General features: G+C 46.5%; 2 protein-coding genes and 1 pseudogene across 2 annotated transcripts in view; 2 read left to right on the top strand and 1 right to left on the bottom strand.

Annotated features, from left to right (window-relative positions):
* The window catches only part of Slf2 (SMC5-SMC6 complex localization factor 2), a 60,380-nt gene extending 52,742 nt beyond the window's left edge, over window positions 1-7,638 (top strand). Inside the window, exons 19-20 of the mRNA XM_008845563.3 lie at window positions 2,875-2,943; window positions 5,259-7,638. Of these exons, the coding sequence (XP_008843785.1) occupies window positions 2,875-2,943; window positions 5,259-5,294 (105 nt within the window). The 3' untranslated portion in view covers window positions 5,295-7,638. The remainder of the gene's footprint in view (window positions 1-2,874; window positions 2,944-5,258) is intronic.
* Window positions 16-1,444, bottom strand: LOC115072441 (annotated as a pseudogene).
* Window positions 7,639-14,563: 6,925 nt separating the features above from the next.
* The window catches only part of Sema4g (semaphorin 4G), a 14,204-nt gene continuing 1,781 nt past the window's right edge, over window positions 14,564-26,986 (top strand). Inside the window, exons 1-15 of the mRNA XM_029569672.1 lie at window positions 14,564-14,655; window positions 17,562-18,065; window positions 18,155-18,303; window positions 18,567-18,629; window positions 21,867-21,965; window positions 22,072-22,165; window positions 22,301-22,414; window positions 22,609-22,772; window positions 22,852-23,021; window positions 23,298-23,442; window positions 23,567-23,789; window positions 24,021-24,136; window positions 24,241-24,401; window positions 24,568-24,629; window positions 26,365-26,986. Of these exons, the coding sequence (XP_029425532.1) occupies window positions 17,942-18,065; window positions 18,155-18,303; window positions 18,567-18,629; window positions 21,867-21,965; window positions 22,072-22,165; window positions 22,301-22,414; window positions 22,609-22,772; window positions 22,852-23,021; window positions 23,298-23,442; window positions 23,567-23,789; window positions 24,021-24,136; window positions 24,241-24,401; window positions 24,568-24,629; window positions 26,365-26,986 (2,306 nt within the window). The 5' untranslated portion in view covers window positions 14,564-14,655; window positions 17,562-17,941. The remainder of the gene's footprint in view (window positions 14,656-17,561; window positions 18,066-18,154; window positions 18,304-18,566; window positions 18,630-21,866; window positions 21,966-22,071; window positions 22,166-22,300; window positions 22,415-22,608; window positions 22,773-22,851; window positions 23,022-23,297; window positions 23,443-23,566; window positions 23,790-24,020; window positions 24,137-24,240; window positions 24,402-24,567; window positions 24,630-26,364) is intronic.

Here is a 26,986-nt window from a genome sequence, read left to right on the forward strand (position 1 = left end):
AAAAGTTGACTCAGTTCAGTTAGCCTCCTCAAAATTCTGCGTGAGATCTGAACTTCATCATCCTCTTCCTCCTCTCCAGAAGCAAGAGGTACTTTTCTATCCACAGATTGTTTGGGTAGAGTTTCTGCCAGCCTCCTTAGACGAGTTTGTCTCCATCAAGCTGGTTTAGGGTCTGGGAACCATTCCTGTCAGCTGTTTTGTCTCAGCCTGTCATGGTAAAAGTGTTTGCTGCCAGAGATGCCTGAACTTTAGGATTTTGGGCTTGTAAACATAATCACCTCTGCAATACCAAAGATGTAGTCTACTTCTAACTTCTTTAAGGAAAACTAAAGTTTTTCATCGCCTGCTCTAGCTGTTTTTGCACCATTTTCTTAACTATAAGCAGTTCCTTTCCCACTGATGCACACTTATATCTGCAGTTTGGTGAGTTCTTCCTGGTTTGTGGTGTTTCTTTCATCTCGCAGAGCAGGATTTTTTTAAATTCACAGCTGACTTTTTTTTTTTTCTTTTAACTTTTTAATTTAATGCTTTGTTCAACTTAAGGATAAATACTTATTAAGGATACTGTATATAAGGAAACCTGACTTAATGAACCAACGAAATGCTGAAAATTGTTATATGGTTTTTGGTTTTGGTTTTGGTTTTTTTGTCTTTTTGAAGCAGGGTCTCCCTGTAGCCCCAACTGTCCTGGAACTCATTATGTAGACAAGGCCTTGAACTCACAGAGATCCGCCTGCCTCTGCCTCCCAAGTGCTGGGGCTACAGGCGTGCACCACCACGCCCGGCTGTTACATGGCTTTTTATAGTTAAGTTGGGTTTTGAAGAATTGGTGAAAATGATGATTATCACAGCTGGGCCAAACCTCTTGCGATACCTGTCCATCACTGTGTGGAATTTGTTGTCTGTTTTCCTTCTTTGACAGAAGGAAAGCTACAGCTATAGTTTATTTCTCTTTTCTGGTATGCGAAGGAGGAGATTTAGGCAAAGCCACAGCTGACTTTTAGTTCTTTGCTATATAAAGTCCTTCATTGCTTCTTGGGTTTGGAGAGTGAGTGCTGGTTTCAGTTGTATGTATCTTACATCAGTTAGCTGCAGAAGCTAACCATCTGAGCCATGCCCAATTTGCCTTTAGTGTTCTAGTAACTTTAAGGGGAATGTGAAAATGAGCAGCTAATGAAGTGGAATCAGAGTTCAGATTTCCAGGCATGTTAGGAGGTAACTCTTGGTCTTAGAATGCCCTAGTGTCCCAAGTGCATTCTTTTGCACAGTGACTCATTTGGCCTAGACAATGTGTCTGTGGCTGCTGCTGATAGATACCCTGAAGGCCCCCACCCCAGGCTTATGTTTTTTTCTTTTTAAATTTTTTATTACATCTTATTGGGGGGGGGATTTACATGTGCCATAGTAAGCATATGGAGGTCAAAGAATAACTTACTCTTTCCATAGTGTGGATCCCAGGGATCAAACTCAGGCCACCAGACTTACTCAAGCAAGCACCTTTTTACCCACTGAACCATCTCTCCTGCCCCAGTTTATGTTTTTTAAAACCACCCAGCATAGGTGGTTTTAAAAAACTACCCAGGGCCTCTCTTAGAGGGTGCTTCAGGTAATAATCTTATTGAAATGGGTTAGTAGCTTCACACCTCCCAAAAATCTCTGGTATTTCTAGTTGGTAATTGTCATGAGGACACTTTGCTAAACTTTAGATGGGGGAGTACAGGGGAAAGGCAGAGATTTCAGTTTACTTCCGATACTTAAAGCAACTCTAAAATTCCTGACTTATAGCCAGGCATGGTGGTGCAAGCCTGTAGTCCCAGCACTTGGGAGGCAGAGGTAGGCGAGTGAGTTCCAGGTCAGCCAGGGCTTTATAGTGAGACCCTGTTCCCCCCAAAAAATTCCTGTTTAAATATTTTTACTCTGCATGAAGTTCATACGTGGAATCCTAGCACTTGGAAGATGATGGTAGGCAAATCAGGAGTTCAAGGTCAGCCTCAGCTACATAACCAGTTCAAGACCAACCAGAGCTACATGAGACCCTTTCACAAAGCACCAAAAAAGGAGATGGCTCCATGATTAAGAGCACTTACTGCTCTTCCAAAGGACTTGGGTTGGGTTTCCAGCACCTACATGGCAGCTCACACTCAATTCCATGGGATCAATTCCACACTCAGTTTTTGGCTTTCCAGGCATTGCATGAACATGGTACACTTACATGCAGGCAAAAACACTCATACATATAAAAATATTTTTTTAAAACACACAGAAAAAAAGATTTTTCTTCTCAAATAATTAAGTTTAAGAGCTAATTAGGAGTAGTAAACTCATTTGAGTAGCTCATTTGATAGGGCAGTAGTAGAGTAGGGGATTTCCATTTTTGTGGAAAAGGATTAGTTTTGCATAGAGACTTGCTAAACATCTCAACGCATAAATATACAAGGTAAAGGATGTATATAGCATTTATAGAACACAGAGAGGAGTGACAGTGAATTTTGGATCCTCTGATAATGTAGGAAGGAACAAATGACACGTTTTTGTTGTCTTTTACATTTCAGAGACAAGCTGTGGTAAGGCTGAAACTAGCCCAAGTGGTGGCCTGTGGCACGGTCCTCCTTCAGCTTCTCTAGCTGGGAATTCAGAAGCCAGAGAGTAGAAAACAAGAATTCCTCCAAAGGCAGGGTTATGGTTGACTAACAGGCAGTCAGGCATGGTGGTGCATTCCTGTAATCTCTATTCCGGGGGGAAAGCCTCCCTAAAAGATTAGAGTGCTGGGATTACAATAGTGCACCTCCACAGTGGCAGCTATGAGATGTTAAATTGATTGTGAGTGAGGATACTTTGTTCTGATGCCTTTTCCTCTTTTTGCTATTTTTTAAGGTGAAAGACTTGGTCGCCAGGATCCATGGAAAATGGCAGGAAATAATCCAGAACTGTCGGCCTACTCAGGTATCATTTTATTTATTATTAATCATACTACTAAATGGTATTCTTCATATTGTCTAAATGAAGTATAACAGTACTTGCTTCTAATTATCTTCAGATAATCTGAAATGCCAGTATGATAAATGGCTTATATATGATTTTTAGGTTTTGATTGCTTTCTAGGCATTAATTTATTTTCAGAAATGTTTGCACCATTTAAAAGTGTTATATTGCAGTCAGGGGCGTGGTGGCACACACCTTTAACCCAGCACTCAGGAGGCAGAAGTAGACGGATCTCTGTGAGTTCAAGAACAGCCTGGTCTACATAGCGAGTTCCAGGCCAGCTGGGGCTACAGGGAGACCCTGTCTCAAAAAAGACAAAAAAAAAATTAAAAAAGAGTGTCATATGACAGCAAATGGAAGTTATTTCATGAGGAGCACTTGACAGTTCTAATAAGATACACATTAAACATTTTACCCACTTAAAAGTATAATGGTTGTTAGTATAGTCACAGAATCAAGAATATCATCACCACAGTTTAACTTCTGTAGTCACTTCCCATTTCCCCACTGTCTTCACTTCCCCTTAAGCCCCTGGCAAACACTGGTCTTTTTCTTTTTTAATGTGTATGAGTGTTTGCCTGCATGTATGTATGTGTACTACATGGATACCTGATAACCATAGAGCCAGAAGAGGGTGTCATATACCCTGGAACTGGAGTTACAGACTGTTGTGAGCCTCCATGTGGGTGCTGGGAACTGAACCCAGGTCCTCTAGAAGAGCAGCAAGTGCTTTTAACAGCTGGACCATCTCTCCATTTTCATTGGTCTATTCTTTGTTCTATTGTTTTCCTTCTTCTAGATCATTTCTATACAGGAAATATACCATGTGATCTTTTGTGACTAGCTTCTTTTACCTAGCATAATGATAAGGGAATCCATGTTGTAATATGCATATCCTTTGTGCGGCTAAACAATATTTGACTGTATGGATGTATCACATTTAATTTACCCACTTAGAAATAGGGATTGTTTCTGCTTTCTCACTGTCAGCAATAATACTTCCATGAACATTTGTATACAAGTTTTAGTGTGAATATGTATCCAAAGGACAGAATCTTGAGCACATACTTTGGAGTAGCATTGCTGTGTCATGGTAATTCTGTATTCAATGTTTTGTTATTATTTTTCTTTTTTAGAGGTCTCTACCTCAGGCCAGCCTCAAACTCCCTATGTATCTGAGGATGATCTTAAACTTCTGTTCCTCCTACCTCTGCCTCCAGGGCAGCACCATGCCCTGTTCATTCCTTACCAGGAACCAAACCCCTAAGTACATGGTAGGCAAGAGCTCTACCAATTGAGCTACATCCCCAAACCCTATGTTCAGTGTGTTAGAAAACAGGACTGTCTTCTGCTGAAGCTGCACGATTTTCCATTCCCAGCAGAATGTGTGATGGTTCTGGTTCTACTACTTCTCCCCAACTCTCATTATTGTCTGACTTTTTTGACTAAAGGCATAGTAGGATATGGGAAGTAGAATCTCATCGGTTTAATTTGCATTTCCCTGACAACTAATGATGGTTAGCATCTTTTGATGTGCTTTGGGGAAATAATCTATTTAATATATTTTGCCCATTTTCTAATTGAGTTATCTAATTGTTTAAAATGATACTTTTCAAATTTCAGAGTACAGGAATCACCTCAGAACTTGCTGAAATATGGATTCTAATTTTTCAGATCTTGAGTGGGACCTGAGATATTTTGCATTGCTAACAAGTTCTAATTGATACTGATGCTGATGCTGCTGGTCCAGAGACTAAATTTTGAGTAACAAAGGCCTAGAAATTTCTTATATTTCATGTCAGCACAGGAATGCTGACAGTTAACTAGGGAGAGTGATCTCACTCTTCATGGCATTTTTACTGTTGCTCTTGGTGCCCTTTGTGAGATGTGCACCCTCATTAGAAAAGGCTTTGAGAAATCCTAAACTTACACTTTGTTACTGTTATTTTGCTTTCTAACCTCAGTACACCTTTTTAAGGCTACCTCTTTGCAACAATATTGCATTAAAACAAAAGGATTTAATAACAAAACTTTATATTAATCAGCTTAACACATTAATCTTCTTAAATATGTCTTTTTGTAGAGAAAAATATTTGTATTTGTGTTACACATTTTTATTGTTAAAGCACAAAATGTAAATTTGAAATTTTCAGAGACGTATATTTAATGATTTAGGTCACTTTCATTAACAAAGCCTGTTGTCCAATGATTAGTTTATAAAGGTTAGCTCATAATCTGATTAAATTTTCCTTTGCTTTTTCCCTTCCCTTTTCCAGGGGCAGCTTCATGACTTCTGGGTGCCAGATTCATAACAAGAGTTAAAGCAGCAAGAATACCAATCAAGAGAAATTTATTAAGAACCTTTCCAAGAGGACTAAAAAGGATTATTGTGGAATCCAGTGGAATGCTTAAAAAATGTACAACAGATGGGCCATTTGAATATTTAATATAAAGCTGGTAATGAAGAAATTGCCATTTCTCAGGCAGATATTGAATGTGATCTGCAACTGACTTTATCAGTGAGCAGAGTCGTGTAGGAGGAGGCAGGGTAGCGCATCTTAGCTACATATCTAACCTGCCCTTTAGCACCTCTTATTAGGGGTGGTTTTCTTTTTAGCTAGTATTTGTGGCACTTGGATAACCACAGAAAGGAAGAAAGGAGTGTGGACCATCTTGAGGAGCTGGACATAGAAACCAAGACCAACGTCCAGTTAGTTTTCCTTTTCCCTCTTGGTTATTTTAGGACACAAAGGGAAAGCTTAGAACAGAGTCCTGTAATGGAAAGTGGAGGTGTATCTGTAACTCTCTAAAACACAGGAGGTTTCAGTCCACGTGTTGTCTTTTACTATTCCAGGTTATAAATCTATTAGGTTTTTAAAATATATTTAAACAATTAAGGAACAGAGATCTGGTGTATTGTCAGATTGCCCTAAGAGGACAAGATTAAGCTGTAGTGGCCCTGTTTTTAAAATGCCAAAACATCGTATGCCATTTGTCTAGGATTTCTTGTAAATGAATATATTTTTTAAAGTGCTGGTTTAATCATAAAATCTTAGCTAAATCTTAGAATTCTGGCCCTTAGTAACTATATTACAGAAGTCTCTATATAAAATCTTAAAAATCTGGAAGTTTCCAAAAGCCTTGTTTCCATGAGTATATAATTTAGCAGAGACCTTGATGTTTATTTTGGTGGACACTGTGCGTGCGTGCGTGTGTGTGCGTGTGTGTGTGTGTGTGTGTGTACGCACGCTCATGTGCGTGTGCTTGTATCTTGAAGTTGTTGCACTTGAAAACCACAGCTGCTCTAAATTCTTTTAAACACTGGAAAGCCATCCTCAAGTTCAGATGGTAGAGGGTTAGCAGTAGTGCACGTGCTAGTTTTAGCCCAAGGCCCTTTGAATCCTTTGGTTAGGTGACAGACTCTTGTAGACTGAGTGTCCGTTTTAGGAGGATTTGTTTGCTGAGAAAGAATATTGACTTTTTATTCTTTCACTATCCTTGGGTGGTTTGCTCTCTCCTGAGCACGCTGTCTCCATAGGGCCAGGGAGGGGATGGTGGACAAGGGAACTGGGCTGGATGTTTATGTTTTGAGAGGAGAAAATAAATTCTCAGAGCTAACTTTCTACCTCTAAATTGAGGCTTAGGAGTAAAACCATTTTATCATAAATTTGTCAATTAAAATAGCATCAATTACTTTTGAGCCCATGTCAAGCATTGGGCAGTTAGAGATTTCATAGGAAAGACTAAATAAATCAGTTTTCAAGAACCCAGGCTGAATGAGGCTCCAAGAGTCAGACCAACAAAAGTTTTATTCTGTGTTTACTGGTAAGAATATTATCTTGATACTACCTCTCAAGGGTATTATTACAAAATGCCACTATGGTTAAAGAGATAGATACAAAGAGTTATATTTGACAGAAGCTTGAAACTCTGGCATCTATCTGCCCAACAATGGGGGCTTTCACTCTGTAATTTAATACCTTGTAGATACATTATTTGTGTGTAATTTTATAAGTGTTCATATTTTTCTCATTTTGCATTGTGTAAAGTGTACAAAATCTCAAAAGTATAAAATTCTGCTTATATTGCTTGTAATTAGTGTGTAAATATTTTCTAATTGTGTATATTGACAGGGGGACAAGTGGGTTATTCAGGCTTTTTTTTTTTAAGTAACCCTTTTATATTGCAGTTTCAACTGATAATTGCCCATCAAATTAAAACTACTTTGATACATTTTTATTTAGCAGTTCCAATAAGAATAAAATCTCTATTTTCAAGTGTCTTTCTCCATTAGAGAAAAGTATTTCATCTGTCCCTTTAAAATAAATGGCCAGATGTCAGTTTAGGCCCTTGTGTTTGTGACTGTGGTAGAGGCCTTCAGTCTCCAGGTCATAGTCCAGTCAGTATTTGCATTTGGGTTCTCATGGAAATTTTGTGATTCACTTTTAGCACAAGTAGCCCATGTTTTTTTTCCCCCAGATCAAGTATTTTCCATCTCCCGCTGAGTCCCTCCCTGTGCTCTCTCTCCCTCATACAGTTGTTGCCCAGTGACTGGGATGGTAGAGAGGGAGAAAATGCTCATTGCACAGTGTGTGTCAGGCCACCTTGGGGACTTGGTAAACAAAGCTTGCACTGAGTGGTGTGTGTTTGGCAGCATTACTGTGCCAAAAATCACCTTGTCTCATTTTCTGGATCTGTATGTCAAACTTATTACCCTTACTGCAAGCTGAAAATTACAGTACTTGTGTTTATGCTTTTGTGTGTAACTGTTTGCCTTTTCTAACCTGCTTTTCTTGTTATCTGAAAATAGAATTCTGTAATAACATGTTCAGTGAAGCAGCTTTCTGTGCACAAAATGCGTCCGTGTAGCACTAAGGTCACAGCGCTCATACATTTTTTTTAGTCTGTCCTGATGGCAGTGGTGCCTTTGTCACCTTTTGGAAGGCTGGCATTTTGGTTTTGTTTTGAACTGCAAGTAGTAACTTGCTTTTGACTTCACAAACAAATTATCTGTGGTAAAAGATAGATAATAAAGTGTTAACCATCCAGCCTCTTTGAAACATTTGCCTTTTTTCCCCCTAAATCAAAAAGATAGCATTTGGTGGGGACTAGCCAGTTAATAATGTGTGGAATCTTTAAAGCAAGAGTAATTTTTTTTTTTTAAGTTTTTAAGAATGGGGCTGGAGAGGTGGCTCAGTGGTTAAGAGCACTGGCTGCTTTTGCAGAGGATCAGGGTTCAATTCCCAACATCCAAATGTTGACTGACAACTGTCCTTAACTCCAGTTCTAGAGGATCTGATACCACCATCTGTTCTCCACAGGTATTGCACACATGGGTGCACTTACATGCAAGCAAAATACTCTTACACATAAAATAAAAATTAAAAAAAACAAAAACTTAAAGCTGAACGTAGCAGCAACATGCCTTTAATCCCAGCACTTGGAAGGCAGAAGCAGGCAGATCTCTGTGAATTCAAGGCCAGCTTGGTCTACATGATGAGCTCCAGACCAGCCGGGGCTATATAGAGAGACCCTGCCTCAAAAATAAATAAACAAGACTTTTTAAGAAGTGACCTATTAACAAGCAGCTGAGTTAGAGAACTGACCTGGTTTGTCTATGAGGAGGCAAGAGTTGGGGTACAGGTGGCTGGGACATGTAAAGCAGTTCTGTGATCTTAATGGTTATTCTTGCACATTGGTACAAGTGCACCGTGTTCACTTTCCCTAGGCATTCTTGTCAGCCATTTAGCCTACCAGCTTTTAGACAGTAAATGTAATGTTTCCTTTTTATTTTTTAAGATTTTATTCTTCATCTTGTTTAAAGTCCTTTGAATATGTGTGTATGTGTGTGTGTGCATGTGTGTGTGTGTGTGTGTGTGATTAAAACTTTTGCATCTGTTGAACTGTGTCTGGTAACATTTGTTTGGGAGTGGAAATGGTTAAATATCTGGAATGCCCGGTTTTAAGCTGATTTCTTCCTTGCTTTGCATTCTCAGTTTTTAGCTTGATATCTCTGGAAAACAAAGCCACAGCTTTCCAAAGTTCACTTTTATATAACCAATTAGTAATTTATTGTATACTTTACAGTTTGGGGATTCAACAATTTCATTCTCCACTTCCATCCTGCAGGTGTTGAGTGCCTACAACAAAACTCTCATGACTCTTACCTGCTGGTGTCCAGGGAAAATGGGCAGAGGGTGGGAAAAAAATGCCCTTGACCTGGATACTTGTGGTGTCCAGCACTACCTGTGACCTTGCAAGGCAGGTAGGTTTTGATGTATGCCAGCTGTGGGATGGCTGACCACTCCTCGGAGTAAACTTATGCCCTCATAGAAAGCCTAGGCTTTGTTGCCAGAGCCATGGTTCCAGAGCTATGCTAGTCTTTTTTTTTTCTTTTTTTTTTTTCTCCTTTCTGCCAGGTTTGGGGGGACTACCTGTCACTGTTTTTGTTGGAAGGGATAGATGACAGCCAGGATAGAAGCAGAGACATGGGCATAATACCAGGCGACAGACAGCACAGCCTTGTATGGTTGAAGGAAAGGCCTATGTTTGGCCTCAGGTCTCAGATTCACATGTTCATTTGACCTTTGGCAAGTTAAAGTCAGAACCTTAGTTTCCTCATCTGTTGAAAGGAATAACAGTATCTACTTGAGAGTTTATAGGGACTCTGTGAACTAATGCATGGCAAGCGCTCAGCACAGCCTGGCATACAGCAAGAACTATAAAAACACTATTTAGCTCTAACTTGAGATTCTTTAAGACAAAATTGACCTAAAGCAGACAGGCACCTGTGGTATGCTGACATCTAATCAAACCCTACCTCCAAAAAGGATAATTGGAGAGGTGCTCTGTTCCTTCAGGCTCCAAGAACTCCAGAGGCTTCTATTACTGATCCTGCTGCTAAAAATAAGGGTTGTTGTTTGGGGAAGGAGTCGTGGGGAGTGGTGGTATATGTCTTTAATTCTAGCACTAGGGAGGCAGAGACTTGTAGATCTGTGTGTTCAAGGCCAACCTGGTGTACATAGTTCGGGCCAGCCAGGCCTACATAATGAGACCCTGTCTTAAAAAATAAGGGGCTGGAGAGATGGCTTAGGGGTTAAGAACACTGACTGTTCTTGCAGAAGACCTGGGTTCAAATCCCAGCACCCACATGGCAGCTAACAACTGCCGTAATTCCAGTTCCAGGGGATCCAACAGCTTCTCTGTCTTCCGCAGGCATTGCATGACACAGGTGCACTTAGGGACATGCACGTATAACACTCATACACATAAAATAAAAATAAATTAAAAATAATAAAAGATTAAGAAATAGGTTTTGATTTCTTTAATAAACCGGGCTGAAGAGGTGACTCAGTAGTTAAGAGCACTGGCTGCTCTTGCAGAGGACACAGGTTTGATTTCCAGCACCCATATGGCAGCCAGCAACCATCCTTAACTCCAGTTCCAGGGGATCTGACCTCTTCAGGCATTGCACACCACCAGTGCACCTACCTAATGCAGGCAATACACTCATACACATAGAATAAAAATAATAAAAATGTTGGGGCTGGAGAAGTGGTGCAGCGGTTAAAAGCACCGACTGCTCTTGCAGAGGACCTGGGTTCGATTCCCAGCACCCACATGGCAGCTACAAACCATCCTTGACACCAGTTCCAGGGGAATCTGAAGCCCTCTTCTGACCTCTGTGGCATTGCACGACACGGGTGCACTCACATGCAGGCAATATGCTCATACACATAAAATATTTTTTTAAAAAATAAAATTAAAAAAAAAAACAGGGGCTGGAGAGATGGCTCAGCAGTTAAGAACACTGGTTATTCTTGCAGAAGACCCAGGTTTGAATCCCAGCACCCACATGGCAGCTAACAACTGTCCATAACTCCAGTCCCAGGAGATCCGACAGCCTCTTCTGTCCTCCACGGGCATTGCACGACACAAGTACATTTACCTACATGCAGGCAATACACACATACACATAAAAATAATAGAGCTGGGTGTGGTGGAGCACGCCTTTAATCCCAGCACTGGGGAGGCAGAGGCAGGTGGATCTCTGTGTGTTCAAGGCCAGCTTGGTCTACATAGTTCAGGACAGCTGGGGCTACAGGGAGACCGTCTCAAAAAGACCAAAAAAATTAATAATGAAATTTAAAAAAATAATAAACCAAGCAGGCTAGCCAGGTGTAATAGTTTATACTTGCTATCCCCAGCACTCCCAAGGCTGAGGGGAGAGGAGGCCAACCTGGGCTACAAAGCAAGTTAAAGGCCAGCTTGAGCTACAGTGTGAAGACTGTCTCAAAACAACAAAAAGCCTGCTAAGGCTGACAGTGGTGGTGGGTGGTTTTCCAGCATCTGCGGACATGTCCTGACACTCCTAGCCAATCCCTAGGCTGGAGTAAGGAGAGGGCAAACCAGAAGGTCCAGCTTCAGGTCCGACTCTAAAGACAGCTGGCTAGGAATCTAGAAAACTTAACAGGCAAAACAGGCTTCTGAGGTACAGTGAGTCTTCAGCATTGTTGCACAGGTGACAAGTCACTACTGAGGCAGTACCTCAGCTGAGCATATGGACAAAAGATGGCACCACACAGAAGGAAAAACCAGGGGCAGAGATGGTAAAGCAGGAACAAAAATGCTGGCACCTTGAACAGGAAGTGTCTTGACTTGGCCAGAGTTCTCTCATCTGGGGGAACCTCTGCTGGAGCTTCAGGAGTTCATGTCCGCCACCCTTCCACCTGGGTCCTCCAGCACTGGGAATAACTGCTTTGAGCCAGGCCTAGAGCCAAACCAGCCTTGGCATGTATGCCAATAAGGTGGATGAAAGTGAGTGCTGAAAAGCCAGCACTGAGGAGCCAGTGCAGCTCACAGCCACTTTGTCTTACAGCAGAGCTGGAGAAGACAGCCTAGCAAAATTAAAATTCATTTGTGTTCATTTGTTTGACACTCTCCAAAGGAGTCCAAATGGGATCCTCTAGCAGCCACCCTGGGAAGCAGCCAGTGCAGTGACTTCAAGGGTGAATAACACCCTGCTCAACAAATGACCTTGCCTTGTGTCCCAGGGCAGAAAGTCACTACAAGATTAGAACTAATTTTTTTTTTAGACAAGATCTCTTGTAGCCCAGCCCGGCCTCGAACTCAGTATGTAACTGAGGATGACCTTAAATTTCTGACCTACTGCCTCTACTTCTAAGTGCTGAGATTTCAGGCACGCCCACCCACTCCGATTTATATCAGTGCTAATGTCTTTGAGTTCAAGTCTCCTGTTGCACTGATGGAATTTTCCTCTTCATATTTTCCCAATTTGGTTTGTAGGCCAAAGTATTGTCGGTGGGGGTAGGTGCTTCAGTTATCCCATCGAAGTGGGAGCAGAGCAAGAAGAAATGGATTGTGGGCCAAATCAATGTTACCAAGACTGAAGTGAATGCCCATGGACAGTGTAGCAAGGGCCATCCTAGAACTTGGCTTTAAATTCATGCATTTTGCTCATTTTAGAAGGTGAAAGATTCTGAGTCTGTCATCACAACAGCTCAGTGAAGTTCAACGAGATCCACTGAGAACCTACCACACTGGCCTACTTTGCTGCGTCCTGAGGGATGTGGAGTCAGCACTGCATGTCTGAACTTGGGGATCCAGGCTCTAGCTTACTGGGCCCTGCAGTTTCTCTCCTGTACTGGTGCTAGCAGCCTTCCTGTCCTCTGTTCCTTCAAGGAACAAGGCTACGGACTTAGCTCTCTTAACCATGTCTTTACTTAACCTGTGCTCAGTCTGTTCTAGTCTTTCCAAGATGACTTCTCCCCTCCGTCTTCCACTAGGAGCCCTAGTTTCACCAAATCAAATTCTTTGCCCTTTTGTATGCCCCTTCCCTTCTCCCTATTCAACCAAACAAGTATGCACATAAATTTAGATATTTCTACCTTTACTAGTGACACCTTGCTTACCACTTTTCAGACTTCTACAATCTTGATGGTCCTCCCTAAACTCAAGAATAGATTTTAAGGCAAAATACTAACCTGCTAAGAACCTGTTTTCCCAGCTACAAAATTGAGCTACTAATTCCTCAGAATGGGTTAGGATGGCACAATAAAATAAGTGAAACTGGGCAGTCCATAATGTGTGTGCACTTGGGCAGTGAGAAAGGCCCAACAGGTAAAAAGTGCTTGTTACCGAGCCTGACAACCTGAGTTCGATCCCTAGGACCTACGTTGTGGAAAGAGAAAACAAATTGTCCTTTGACCACTACATGTGTGCTGTGGCATTCATGCATGTACATACAAAATGTAATAAAAATTTTAACGTGTACGCAGCATCTCTCCTGCTGCACCCCACACACAATATCCTGTTTCAGAGTGCCAGTAAGACATTCTGACAGGGGGTGGAAGTGTGATGTGGGCTCTTCTGTCTGGCAGTCTGCAGTCACACACACACAGTCCAAACTATGAGACTGCATAGGATTGAGTGCCAAACTGTATGAGCTTTGGGGAATCCAGGAAGAGGAATGATGTTCTTCCTCAGGCTCCCATCAGTTTAATATGCCACTAGAAGCTTATTCAAACGCCTAGGCTGTTACCTGGGTCCCTCTCTTGACCCACAACAATATTGTTATAGATTCTGCTTGCAGAGGCCAGAGCTCAGGTTTCATGGAGACTTTAAGGCTGTTTTTCTGTGATTCTGGGGATGAAACTCGGAACCTCCTGCAATCTAGGCAAGCACTGTACCACTGAGTTACAGCCCCAACCCTAGACTTGTTTTAATAGCCCTTAGGAAGGTGGTACAGCCTGAGTTTACAGGGAAGATCAGAGTTAGGGATCTGCTCTGCTGGGGAAGGCGACTGAACCTGGAAAGCACAGGATATTTATTTGGTTGCCTGGGAATACACAAAAGTTTTGGGATAAGAATGATGTTCAAGAAAAGCTGTAGGCCAGACAGGTACCTTGAGAAACCCAGTCCCTAAGGTGAGCTGTTTGGGTTTGGACTAAGATTTAATGAGTGAGCTGTGGGAGGGCTCGTGGCTTACTTATGCATGAAGAGCATTTTCTGTAAGCACTAGAGGGCAAGCTGTGACTTCATCTCCTCCAAGCCCCCATCTCATCCACTCAGGCCTCAAGCTGAAGAGCCTGGCGGAGGGGGTTTTGCATTTAGAGCTGCCCAGAAGCTCGATCCACCCTGCTCTAGCCCCCACCTGTACACCTGCACCTTAGGCCGATGGCAGGAGTGCATAGCAAGAACCCCAGAAGTGAGGTGCAGGTTAGCGCCCAGGCCACAGCCCCCCAAACGCCCCCACTCCCCGCCCCAGGGCAGAGATCTGCGTGTCTCCGCTGGAGGTAAGTGGGAGGGTCCTAGGACCGCAGCTAGAGTAGGCCCAGCCTGTTTAGCGCGCATCGGATGGTGAAGCCCCCACCACCTGGTACCCAGAACACTGAGCGTGGAAGAAAGGAGATGCCAGGTACCGAGGGCCTCAAGCCTCTCCCCCAAACCCGGCCTATTGTGCTGGGTGAGGGGCGCAGAAGGGCGGGTACCCTTCCCCGCCCCCGTCTCCAGCCCGCCTCCGGCCCCCGCCCCACCCCCGGCTCCGCCTCCACCCCGCCCCGCTTGGCCGCGGCCCCTTCCTCCAGCAGCTGGTGCCGTGGGGCCGCCGAGCTGCGCGTTGCTGTCTCTATGGCCCTGGATCCCAGCGCAAAGGTGAGGAAGGCGGGGAGTGCGGGCGATGGTGGGGCCGGGGCCGCGGCCAGGCAGAACCTTGCCTACCTCCATACCCCCTCCAAGCTCGGCCAGGCCTTTCTCGCCGCCGAGACCCCTGGTCCCGCGTCAAAGGCGCTAGAGGGGCGCCGGCCAGGCCTCGGGTCGCGCAGGGCTCAGACGGGCCTTCAGGGAGTCGGGGGCCAGAGCGGGGCGGGGACCCGCGTGGCCAACAGTGTTCCCCTGGATCTGGGTCACGTCTCCTGGCGTCCGGCAGGATCGAAGGAGAGCTTGTCCTCGAGCTGCAGCAGTAGAAACTGAGGTTAGATCTGATGAAAGGAGGGAACCACGCACTGTCCAGGATGGTGGAGGGAGGGGAAGAGGAGGGAGAGGCTCTCTCATGCCAGAAGAGACCGCCATCCTACTGGGCAGAGGGAAAGACTGCCAACCCCAGACAGGTAGACATCTGGTATGAAGGTCGAGAGCCTGATGATCCTCCATTGATCCTGTGGAGGGAGGTCTCCCCAGTTTTCTCCACCCTAAGGGCTAACCGAAGGTGATCCGAGTTGAGGGGGCAGGCCCTGGAAGGAACCCAAACTATAGAACTTGGAATGAAGTGTGGGGTGTGAAACTGGAGACCTTGAACCTTCTTAGCCACTGGGGGTGGGGGATGGCATGCTCTCCCCATTTAACCCAGCCCTCCCAACAGGTTAAGTGGGGGCTGAGCTCAGCTATCCAGATCTAGGGGATACAGGACTGCTAAATTGCGCATTCCATTACATCTTCCCTTTGCTAAAGCCAAGGGCTTCCTTCTGCCTGGTTAGTTACCCATTCTTACCCTTGCAAAGTAGCCTTGGCCCATGCACTCACCCTTGGGTCAGAAGCCTTACCCCATATACACACCCATAGAAAGGGGGGTGGAGGGGTGGGTGGGGGCTGGCCTTAGGATCAGGACTTTCAGGAAAGGAGGCAGGATTCTGCTCTGCATCCTTCCCCAGCAGACACTGGCAGCCACCAAGCCTGCAGCAAAAGCCAGACCCCTGTATGCATTTCATGAGTGCTTGTCTCTGTATGGATGCAACTGTGTTTGAGGACTCTGAATACATGTGTGTGCTGTACCTGGCCCACTATCAACAGTCTTATGTGCATGTCCTTATACAGGACCCTCCTGTTGAATAGGTGTCATCCTTCATATAAAGCTATGTATGTAACTCTGCTTGTTCACCCAGCGGCTGTGTGAACCACTAAGTGAGCCTGTAAACACAACCTTATGTGTGACTTTGTATTACTACATGTGGCCATGGCCCTCTGTGTGAACACACATAAGCCTCCCTGTGAGTATGTGTGAATGCCTCCTGTGAAGATGTATGTTCTCAGCCCTCCTTGAACATGGTGCAAACCCTGTGTGCATGTGCATCACCTTTCTCGGGACCTATGGACTCAGAATAAACCTGCATGAGTGTACCATGCTCCCCACACTGAGTGGCTCTTCTAATCTAGGATCCTCCCACCTGAACCTTGGCACCTACTTCTCTGGCCATAGGCTCCCCTTTCTGTGCTGAGCAAATAGGAGCCCCAAAGGTAAACAGGTGTGCCTTCATAGGAAAGGGTGAGGCTGGAGCAACTTGCCTGAAGCCTCCCGCTATCTCAGCCCCCAAACCAGGAACTGATACCCTTTCTGTGGTCCAGAGACCCTCTTTCTAGCCCTCTCCTTTCCATTCTCCCCTCTCAAGACAGTGCTGACCTTGACCTCTTGAACAAACCCTCCAAATTCTGGCTATTCCTCTGACAAGGTCCAGAACCTCCCCTCTTTTCAAGGCCAGATAGTTAATATTTTACCAGGAAGGGAGTGGAGAGGCCGGTGACACCCTCTGACCCTGCCTATGAGTATTTGACGAAATGATGTGGGTCAGACTCCCTCCTGACTCCTTGCCCAACCTGGGAAATCTCAGGAGTCCCCTCAGAGATCAGAGGGAGGCCTGTCACCTAACCACTCCTCAGATGTGGGAACAGTCTCTGAGATGTGCCAAGGGAGGTGACAGGCACTCCAGATTCTCCTTGTTCACCTTCTCCACATTGCTGTCCAGGCTGTCCTCAAACTCAGAGATCCGTCTGCCTCTGTCCCTGCCTCCCAAGTGCTGGGACTTAAGGTGTGCAACACACTCCTGCTACCTCAATGCTAAAGTCTTAACTGGCCTTGCACACTTCAGCCTCCTGCGCACACTCCAGCCTCCTGCACAGACATTTCATCTGTCTACTAGGCGACCAGATGCCCACAGCTTGCCCCCATCCCTTCATGCCTGTGATTGCTTGCAGGCAGGTAGGGATAGCAGGTAGGGACATGTGTAGATACCCAGCCAGAGGGTTCAGTACAGACTCGCATGGACATAGCAGAGATGCGTACCCCCTCAGAGAAGAATGTTGGAGAGAAGTATCTAATTAAAGAGAAATTCCAGAGGGAGCTCTCAGGCCAAGGAAGAGAAAAAAACAAAGGGAAAACAGGACAAAATTAACAAAGACCCATTAAATGACTCTGCTCGGGCCTTCTTGCAGAAGACACCCCCGCAGGCAATACTGTTGGAGAAGCCTGCCTCTCTGAGAACCAGCTCCACAGAGATGAGCCCCAGCAGACTTCAGAGCGGCTAGAAGGCTTGTTACCATGGGTATGGGTTAGGACCAGTGTAAGGTCTTAGAAAGGGGACAAGTTCCCCAGCCCTCTGTACCAAAGTAGAGATGGACAGAATAGCTGTGAGCCAATCCTGGTGTGGGTGTTCTGTGGATGCTGGGCCTCCGCCCTTCAGTGCCCCCTAAGTCTGGGTAATGTCATCCATCTTCTACCCACACACAGATCAAAGAGCTTCTTTTCCTTTTTTATTTTATTTTTGTTTGTTCTATTTTATCTCCTTCAGGAAACAGACCTCAGAGAACCAGGATTAGCCCCATGATCAGGGGCAAGGTGACATCATTAATAGCCTACACCACCTCTGGGACACCACAACTCCTGCTCACCATGGAATTTGCATTTGATGCAGAAAGGCACGTGACCCATCCCTCCCTCTGACTTCTTAGCTGTGATTCCATGGCCACACAACCCTGTGGCTCCATGTCCCCCCCATTCCAGGATCCTCCCTGGCCCCATGACTCCTTGATCCCCATGGCCTCATGACCCCTGACCTTCCATGTGATTTTGACCTGGACTTTGACCCCTGTGACTGTTCTCCCTCTCCCCTCCTGTGATTCTGGCCCTGGCTGCCCTTGGGGTCTTGTTGATCTGAACTTCCCCAGGAAGATGTGGGGGAGGCTCTGGCCCCTCCTCTTCAGCTTCCTCACAGCAACAGCAGTCCCTGGACCCTCACTGCGGAGACCATCCCGAGAGTTAGATGCCACCCCTCGGATGACCATCTCCTATGAAGGTTAGACCCTCAACCTTGAAAGACCATGGCAACCAGAGCTGGGGGCAGGAGGCAGCCTCCAAATGGTTCACTGCCTCTCCTTTCCCCAGAGCTCTCTGGGATCCGGCACTTCAAGGGCCAAGCCCAGAACTATTCAACACTGCTGCTGGAGGAGGCTTCTGGGAGGCTGCTGGTGGGGGCTCGAGGTGCCCTATTCTCTCTCAGTGCCCGTGACATAGGAGATGGGGCTCACAAAGAGGTCAGCCCCCAAGCACCTGAACCAGCCACTGGGTCTCCAGCCTCATCCAGCTCCCTGGGACCTCAACTGCCAGAAACGCTGCCAGCTTTCCATAGGCCCTGGACACCACTGCCCTTCCCAGCCCAGGGCTCCCTTGCCTCAGTGTTCCTCCTTCAATTCACCCCCACCCCAATTTCCCCAGTGCTCTGGAGCCCTCCTGCCTGGTTCTTTGGGCAGTGGGTCTTGGGGTTAATGCCGCAGCCCTTTCCCTTTACCCTCACTAGATCCACTGGGAGGCCTCCCCAGAGATGCAAAGCAAATGTCATCAAAAAGGGAAAAACAACCAGGTATGTGACCTGCCCTATCCCTAGCTCTTCATCCTTCTTCCTCCTGAGTAGGCAGGGGTGCCAGAGTTGGGAGGGACACAGATGGGAAAGTATGGAAGCTCAGCCAACTGCACGACCACAGTAAGCCTGATGGCTGCTGCAGGAGTGGCAGGCCTTGAGGACAGCCCTTCCAAGCGAACCATTTCTGGCCTGTAGATTGGTTTGCATGGTATCTTAATCCCCTCTGGGAGCTCAGATTATAATCATAACAATAAGTAACTGTTAATAAGTGCTGACTTAGCTGTGATCTTTATCTAGTTCTAAAATAATCCTATGATGTATTATTATCCCCATTTCATAGGTAGGAAAAATGAGACCTTAGAAGAAGGACTAGTTCAAATACCAAGTATTGATAGAGGGACATTAGTCAAGTATTAACCCTTTCCAGCTAAAGGTCAGGGTTTCTGCAGGGATCTTGTGTCTAGTTATGTAACATCAATTTGAAGAGCTTTTTTTTTTTTTTTTGTCTATTTGAGACAAGGTCTCCCTGTAGCTGTAGCCCCAGCTGGCCTGGAACTCACTATGTAGACCAGGCTGGCCTCCAACTCACAAAGATGTCTCTGCCTCCCAAGTTCTAGGATTAGAAGTATGCACCACCATGTCCAGTACTGAAGAGCTTTAAAAATATATACTTTATTTATTATTTTTAGTTTATATGTATGAGTGTATTGCCTGCATGTGTGTTAAGTGCACCCATGTCATGCAATGCCTGCAGACGTCAGAAGAGGGTGCTGGATTCCCCTGGAACTGGAGTTATGGACAGTTGTTAGCCACCATGTGGGTGCTGGGAATTGAACCTGGGTCCTCTGCAAGAGCAGCCAGTGCTCTTAACCACTAAGCCATCCCTCCAGCCCCTGGAGAATTTTTTTTTTTAAATACATATTCCTGGGCCAGCAACATGGCTTAATAGGTTAAGGCACTTGCCATCAAGCCTTACGACCTGAGTTCAATCCCTGGGATCCACATGGTGGAAGGAAGGAACTGACTCCCACAAGTTGTCCTCTGACTTCCCAACATATGCTATGGTTGGGCACACACATATACACACACTAAATAAATAAATGCAAAACAAGCAAAAAATATACATTTCAAGCCAGGCATGGCGGCACATGTATGTAATCCCAGCCCTTGGGAAGCTGAGGCAGGAGGATTGCCAAGAGTTTGAGGCCACCATGGGCTAAAAAACCCTGACTTAAAAAAAAAAAGCTACATACACGCACACACACAACAACAACAACAACAAAAATACACTTTCACACCAGGCATGGTAGTGGTGCATGCTTGCAATCCCAGCACTGGAGAGGTGGAGTCAGGAAGATCAAGAGTTCAAGGAAAGCTTTGACTCAAAGCAAGTTTGAGGCCAGACCCTGTCTTGAAACAAAAGCAATAGACATTTCCAAAGGTCCACCCTATAGATTCAGTGGATCTGGGGTGGTGCTGGGACAGCTGCCTTTAATGACACCCCTCCAGGACTTTCCATCAAAGGCTGCCTCAGAGTAATGTGGGTAGTAAACAGAACTAGTAAGGTAGATAGAATTCAGGTCACAAAGGATCATAAACACCCAGTCGAGGAAGAGGATTTTATTCTGCAACAATTCTACACCCTCATTATTTGATGCCTTAGAGACCCTCAAACTTTAATGCACACATGAATCATAGGGGGTATATCATAAAAGCAGGTGCTAGCTCAGTAGGTCTGGGAAGAGCCCAAGATTCCAGTTCTAGAAAGCCTAGGTGAAGCTGATGTTGCTGGTTCCCAGACCACTCTGGGTAGCAAGGTGTCAGAGAACATTTACCAAAGCAAAGAACACTAGTTTTCAAAAGAAGGATCAATGATCAAGTCAAGGGCAATATTCTCAATCCCACAGAGCATGCCACATCCTTAAGGCTCTGAGAAGTCCCTCAGTAAAGATAGGTTTGATTGTACTTTCCAAACTCATTTTGCTACAAATTCTTCCCAACATGCCTTTTAAAAATGTAAACATCTCAGGGAAAAGCTATTCTAGAAATGTTTGTCTTACCCCCATGACCAGATGGATTTAAATAGACTGAGTTAGGGCTGGGGATTTGGCTCAGTGGTAGAGCGCTTGCCTAGCAAGTGCAAGGCCCTGGGTTCCAGCCTCAACTCCAGGGGGAAAAAGACAAAATAAATAGACTGAACCTACAGACAGGAAAAACAGGGGAGCATCCTAGGGTTAGGAAGAAGGCCTGAGCAGGCTGATCGAAGGAACAGACACAGAAGACTGCAGCAGGTGACAGAGTGAGTGGAAATGAGTCCTGCATGGATTCAAATCCTGGGAAACAGGAAAGAGGATGAGGAATTATTAACATAGTGAAGAAGTGAAGAGGCAGTAGCTTCAGGGATCTAAGGGGCAGAGAAAGCCAGTGTGGCTGGAGTCAAGTGAGGCAGAAAGGAGTGGGGCCAAGGGCATGTGGGACTCTGTGTTCAGAACCCTGGTGAGCCACTGCTGTGACATGGTATGGTTTACATATGTGATGCTTTGGAAAGTGGGTTGGAAGGGAGCAAGAAGATGTTGACTGATGAGCTATCTCTGGAAGGAAACTTCAGACAGTGGTGGCAGAAGTCCCCTTTGCAGGAATAAATGAGAAGCTGTTGACAACATATCCATTGTACTGTTTGAGTTTTACACACTATTCAAGTATTCCTCATTCCCTGTTGTTATACAGAGTGACAGAAGGTTGGGAGGGTGATCAGGTGGCCAATACAGTTGTCTAAGGAAGAAGTGATGGTTATTTGGCCTGGGTGATAGTGGTGGAGGTAAAGTGGGCGAAGTTTAAGAACCACTTGAGACAAACAATGAATCATGGAGAGGGACTGAGTGTGGAGGCAAAGGAGTGGGCAAAGATGACACCCAGCTGCTGGACCCACAGCAGGATGGATGCAGGATGAGGTGGGAAAGACTGAACAAATAGATTTAAGAGGGAAGTAAGATGCAGGTCAGGGAGAAGGGGATGGGCTTGCTTTCTCACAAAGTGAGACTGACATTGCTGATAGTAGGCCAAGAGAGGGCTAGAGCCTAGTGATGGATTTGTAGGAGCTCCAGGATTGGGAGGGGCATTGGTAAGAAAGAAGTGTTTGTCCTATAGGTGGGGTCAAGAGCCAGACTACAAAGCTAGACTAATAGAGCAGGCTTATGGCCAGGCAGGGGACTCACCACTCCCTTGCTTTGTCCATAGACGGAATGCTTCAACCATGTACGATTCCTTCAGCGGCTCAACGCCACCCACCTCTACGCATGCGGTACTCATGCCTTCCAGCCCCTTTGTGCAGCCATTGTAAGTATCCCTGCCCACAGCCCCAAGTGCTGAGCCCACACTGGCCTGACCTCGGGCTGCATCCCTTGTCTTCAGGACCACTGATTGGGAACCCTTGTTTCTCCAGGATGCTGAGGCCTTTACCTTGCCAACTAGCTTTGAGGAGGGAAAGGAGAAGTGTCCTTATGACCCAGCCCGTGGCTTCACCGGCCTCATCATCGGTGAGCAGGCACTCCTCCTGTGCCCCAGCTCTCATCCACAAGAATGCTGTGATCAGGATGTGGACCTTTTGCTAGGATTCTCCACTTACGTGTGTTGTATGTCCTGTTGGACATGACATGTATCTCACACTCCAGATGGAGGCCTCTATACAGCCACACGGTATGAATTCCGGAGCATTCCTGACATCCGCCGGAGCCGCCACCCACACTCTCTGAGAACTGAAGAGGCACCCATGCACTGGCTCAATGGTTAGGATGAGGCACAGGATGATGGGGGGCAGGGATCTATTTCTTCATTTTTACTCCCTTGGGCAGCTGACCATCCCATCCCCAAATCCCCAGGTGAGCCTGTCCAGTTCACTCCAGTGTGTTGTCAGAGGAGGTAGGAGTGGGAGAGAGATCCCAGCCTGTCTTAGAAGCCACCTGAACTATTCAACCTACAGATGCTGAGTTTGTGTTCTCTGTGCTGGTGCGGGAGAGCAAGGCCAGTGCAATGGGTGATGACGACAAGATTTACTACTTCTTCATGGAGCGTGAGGAAGGCTCCAGCAGCTTCACTCAGAGCCGCAGCAGCCATCGAGTAGCTAGAGTGGCCCGTGTGTGTAAGGTGCATAGTGCTGAAGTTAGGGTCTGGGGAGAGGCTAGACTGACCTCTGACTCCTAACCCTGTGTCCCTATCTCCTCAGGGAGATCTGGGCGGGAAAAAGATCCTGCAGAAGAAGTGGACATCCTTCCTGAAGGCTCGTCTCATCTGTCACATTCCACAGTATGAGACACTACGTGGAGTCTTCAGCCTGCACCCTGACACTTCAGCCCACACGCACTTCTATGCAGCCTTCACACTCTCAACACAGTGGTAAGCTCAGGGGCAGTAGAGAAGGCCAGGAACTGAGGAAGCATGGGGCTGGAGCAGAGGTCAATGAGGATAAGAATCTGTTGGGGGAGAGCTGGCTGCAAAGGGAAAATGTTAGGCAGGTCAAGGTATCCTAGGACCAGAGCCGTGGTGGCTCACTGGTGCACAGGACAGATCTATAGGCTCACAATAGAGATGGACCATGGCTTCAGGCTAAGCATGAATTGGGAGCAGGCTCTACTCAATGTGTCTAACTCCTCCTCTATGTCCGATCCCTAGGAAGACTCTAGAGGCTTCAGCCATCTGTCGCTATGACCTGTCTGAGATGCAGGCTGTCTTCACAGGCCCCTTCATGGAATACCAGGATGGTGCCCGGCGCTGGGGCCGCTACGAAGGTGGGGTGCCTGAGCCCCGACCTGGCTCAGTGAGTACCCACGCCTGAGGCCCACTCTAAGTGGATGGAGCCCTGGGAGGAAGAAGGGTTCGGCCTTGTGAAGAGGGAGTCAGGTAGTGGAGTCCTGAGGTTCATCACCCATCCCCCACTCCAGTGCATCACAGATTCATTGCGCAGCCGAGGCTACAACTCATCTCAAGACTTGCCATCCCTGGTTCTGGACTTTGTAAAGTTGCATCCACTGATGGCTCGGCCTGTGGTGCCCACACGTGGACGGCCCCTGCTGCTGAAGCGCAATGTACGCTACACACATCTCACAGGAACACAAGTCACCACGCCTACTGGACCCACCTATGACCTGCTCTTTCTGGGCACAGGTGCTTCTGACCCAAATCCCTGATCCTCATTGACCTTAATCACTAATGCTTCTGAACCCAGTAATTCCAGCCACGGTTGGCCAGCAGCACCCAAAGTCCTGCGGGTCCACTGCTGATGTCTGACTCCTTGTCCCTGACCTTATGCTTCCCAAGCTGTTCCCATTGGCTTCCTGTGGGGTACTGAGAGGACATCACACTGTTGAGGTCTGACTTATGTCTTTTCCATGCCAGCTGATGGCTGGATTCACAAGGCCGTAGTCCTGAGCTCTGGGATGCACATTATTGAAGAGACACAGGTGTTCAGGAAGCCTCAGTCTGTGGAGAATCTAGCCATCTCTCCAATGCAGGTAGCCCTGACTTATGGCCTTTAATATGTCCTTGCTAGAACAGGAGTGGGGAGGCTGGGCAGAGGCTGGGGAGATGCTGACCAACTATCATCTCTGGCTCCCAGCACAGCTTGTACGTGGGGGCTGCTAGTGGAGTCATCCAGCTACCACTGTCCAGCTGCTTGCGCTACCGTTCCTGCTATGACTGCATCCTAGCCCGGGACCCCTACTGTGGCTGGGACCCCAGCACCCATGCCTGCATAGTGGCCACCACAATAGTTAACAGGTCCCAGGGTCGAGGTTGGGAGTGGAGATGGGATACATGTGGCCTAAGTGGAAGGGGAAAGCCTGCCAGATATGGGGGTGGTTATTGTTAACCCTGCTGACCCTTTCACTGGGGGGAACCAAAGCTCAGTTTCCCTTGTTCATGAATCTTGATCTTCTGTCCCCAGGGCAGCACTGATACAGGACATAGAGAGAGGAAATCGAGGCTGTGAGGGCAGCAGGGATACAGGTAAGTGGCACTCATGGACATGTGGATGTTTGTGGGTGGATGTGCCTGTGTGCCTTTGTTGAGGATCTCCCAGCAGAGTAAGAGCTCAGCAGATGCTTATTACCCAAATAAATTATAAAGAAGCAGATTCAAGATGCGGTGTCAGACTGGGTATGTAGCTGAGTGATAGAGCTCCTGCCTAACATGTATATGGTCCTGGTTTGATCTCCAACAAAACAGACACATAAACACACACACAGGTCAAATATCTTGTCACTTCTGAAGCTTATACCTAAGTGGTAGGGGCATGTAAACACACAAATAATTAACTGCAATTATTAACTGCAACCACAATAAGGTACAGAAGGGTAATGGGTGTTTCCCCCAAAGAAGATCAGGTAGCTGAGCTGTTATCTGAAGGAAGAACAAAAGTAAGAAATCATAGTTCATATGCTCGGCATGGTGGCACATGCCTTTAGGGATCTCTGTGAATTCAAGGCCATCCTGGTCTACTTAGGTCAGCTGGGGATACAGGGAGACACTGTCTCAAAAAAGACCAAAAAGAAAGAAAAGAAATCATAGCTAAGGAACTGCATACTCACTATGTACCAAGCACTGATCTCAGTACTTGCATGCATTTATTCTCACAATACTCCATGTGAGAGGTGCTGCTGTTATCCCCATGAGGGACAACCTCTCTGAGACATGGGGAATATAAGGAAATTGTTCATAGTTACTCAGTTATTAAGCAGCAGGGTCAGAATCAACTTGACCCCAAGCAATCTGATTGCAGTTTGTATTTCTGATCACTATGTTGTGCTATCTCCCACAAGTTAACCAAGCAGGCAGAGGGCATGGGTAGGGTGATGACACCTAAGCAGAGGGACCAGCAGGAGGGAGGATCATGCTGACAATTTTGGTCTTTATATGAAAAGCAAAAGGATGCCTCTGAAGAGTTTTACACTAGGAAGTAGCATCATCAGATTTTTTAATTTTTTAATTACATTTTTATTTTGTATGTGTATGTGGTGTGTGAGAGCATGTGACATGGTGCATGTGTGGAGATCAGAAGACAATTTAAAGGAGTCGGTTTTCTCCTAACATGTAAGTCCTAGGGATTAATCTGAGGTTGTCAGGCTTGGCAGCAAGTGCCTTTACCCACTGAACTGTTTCACCCGCCCAGATTTGTGGTCTTAGAGGATCACCTATGGCTGCATGGAGAATGGATTGAATGAGGCCCAAGAGGACTGGCAGCCATGGAAGGAGAGAAGTGAACAGGTCTGAGATAGATTCTCCTGAGAGTTAGATACGAAGATGAGGAAGAGAAGGGAACCACCCAGTCTTCTGACTTAAACAGATGAGTAGCTGATCATAGCAATTCGAAAGACCTGGTATAGTATGTGAATGAGGTGCCTGAGACTTCATATGGAGATACCCAGCTCATGGTAAATATTCAAGTCTGGTATTCAGGAAAGGGAGCTGTGTGGAAGGTAGACATTAGAAGTCTTTGGCAGATGGCAGGAACTGAAACTATAGGGGAGAGGAGCTTGGAGAGAGAAGGGAAAGAGCCCAAGCACCACCTGCTTCCTAGGAAAGGCTAGTGGGCAGCCTGGTGGGGGCATGCACACATAGGCTTGTTCAGCTGTCACTGATTCCAGACTCTGCACTTGCTGCCAAAAACTCAGCAGTCTACAGTCTTGCCATCTCCAATGCTGTCTGAGATGGGCAAGTATTGACCTTCCTCCTCCCTCCCCAGGGTCACCACTACCACTGAAGACACGCTCTGTGCTCCGAGGTGATGATGTCCTCCTGCCCTGTGACCAGCCATCTAATCTGGCCCGGGCTTTGTGGCTACTCAATGGGAGCAAAAGCCTGAGTGATGGGCAGGATGGCTACCGTGTGGGTGTGGATGGGCTGCTGGTAACAGACACACAGCTAGAACACACTGGCAACTATGGCTGCTACGCTGAGGAGAATGGCCTCCGTACACTGCTGGCTTCCTACAGCCTCACAGTCCGGCCAGCCACTCCTGCCCCAGCTCCACAAGACCCTGCCACGACTGGGGCACAGCTGGCACATGACATGAGATTGCTCTACGTGGTGGCCATTGCCATACTTGGTGGCCTCTGCCTCATTTTGGCATCCTCCCTCCTCTATGTGGCTTGTCTGAAGGGAGGCAGAAAAGGACGCCGAAGGAAATACTCACTGGGTCGGGCTGGCCGGGCAGGGGGCTCAGCTGTGCAGCTGCAGACAGTCTCAGGCCAGTGTCCTGGAGAGGAAGATGAAGGTGATGATGGGGAGGGGGCTGGAGGCCTGGAGGGTGGCTGCCTCCAGATCATCCCTGGAGAAGGAACCCCAGCCCCACCACCCCCACCACC

The sequence above is a fragment of the Nannospalax galili genome, unplaced genomic scaffold (genome assembly GCF_000622305.1).
Source record: "Nannospalax galili isolate Female #2095 unplaced genomic scaffold, S.galili_v1.0 scaffold161, whole genome shotgun sequence".
NCBI classification, from domain to species: domain Eukaryota; kingdom Metazoa; phylum Chordata; class Mammalia; order Rodentia; family Spalacidae; genus Nannospalax; species Nannospalax galili.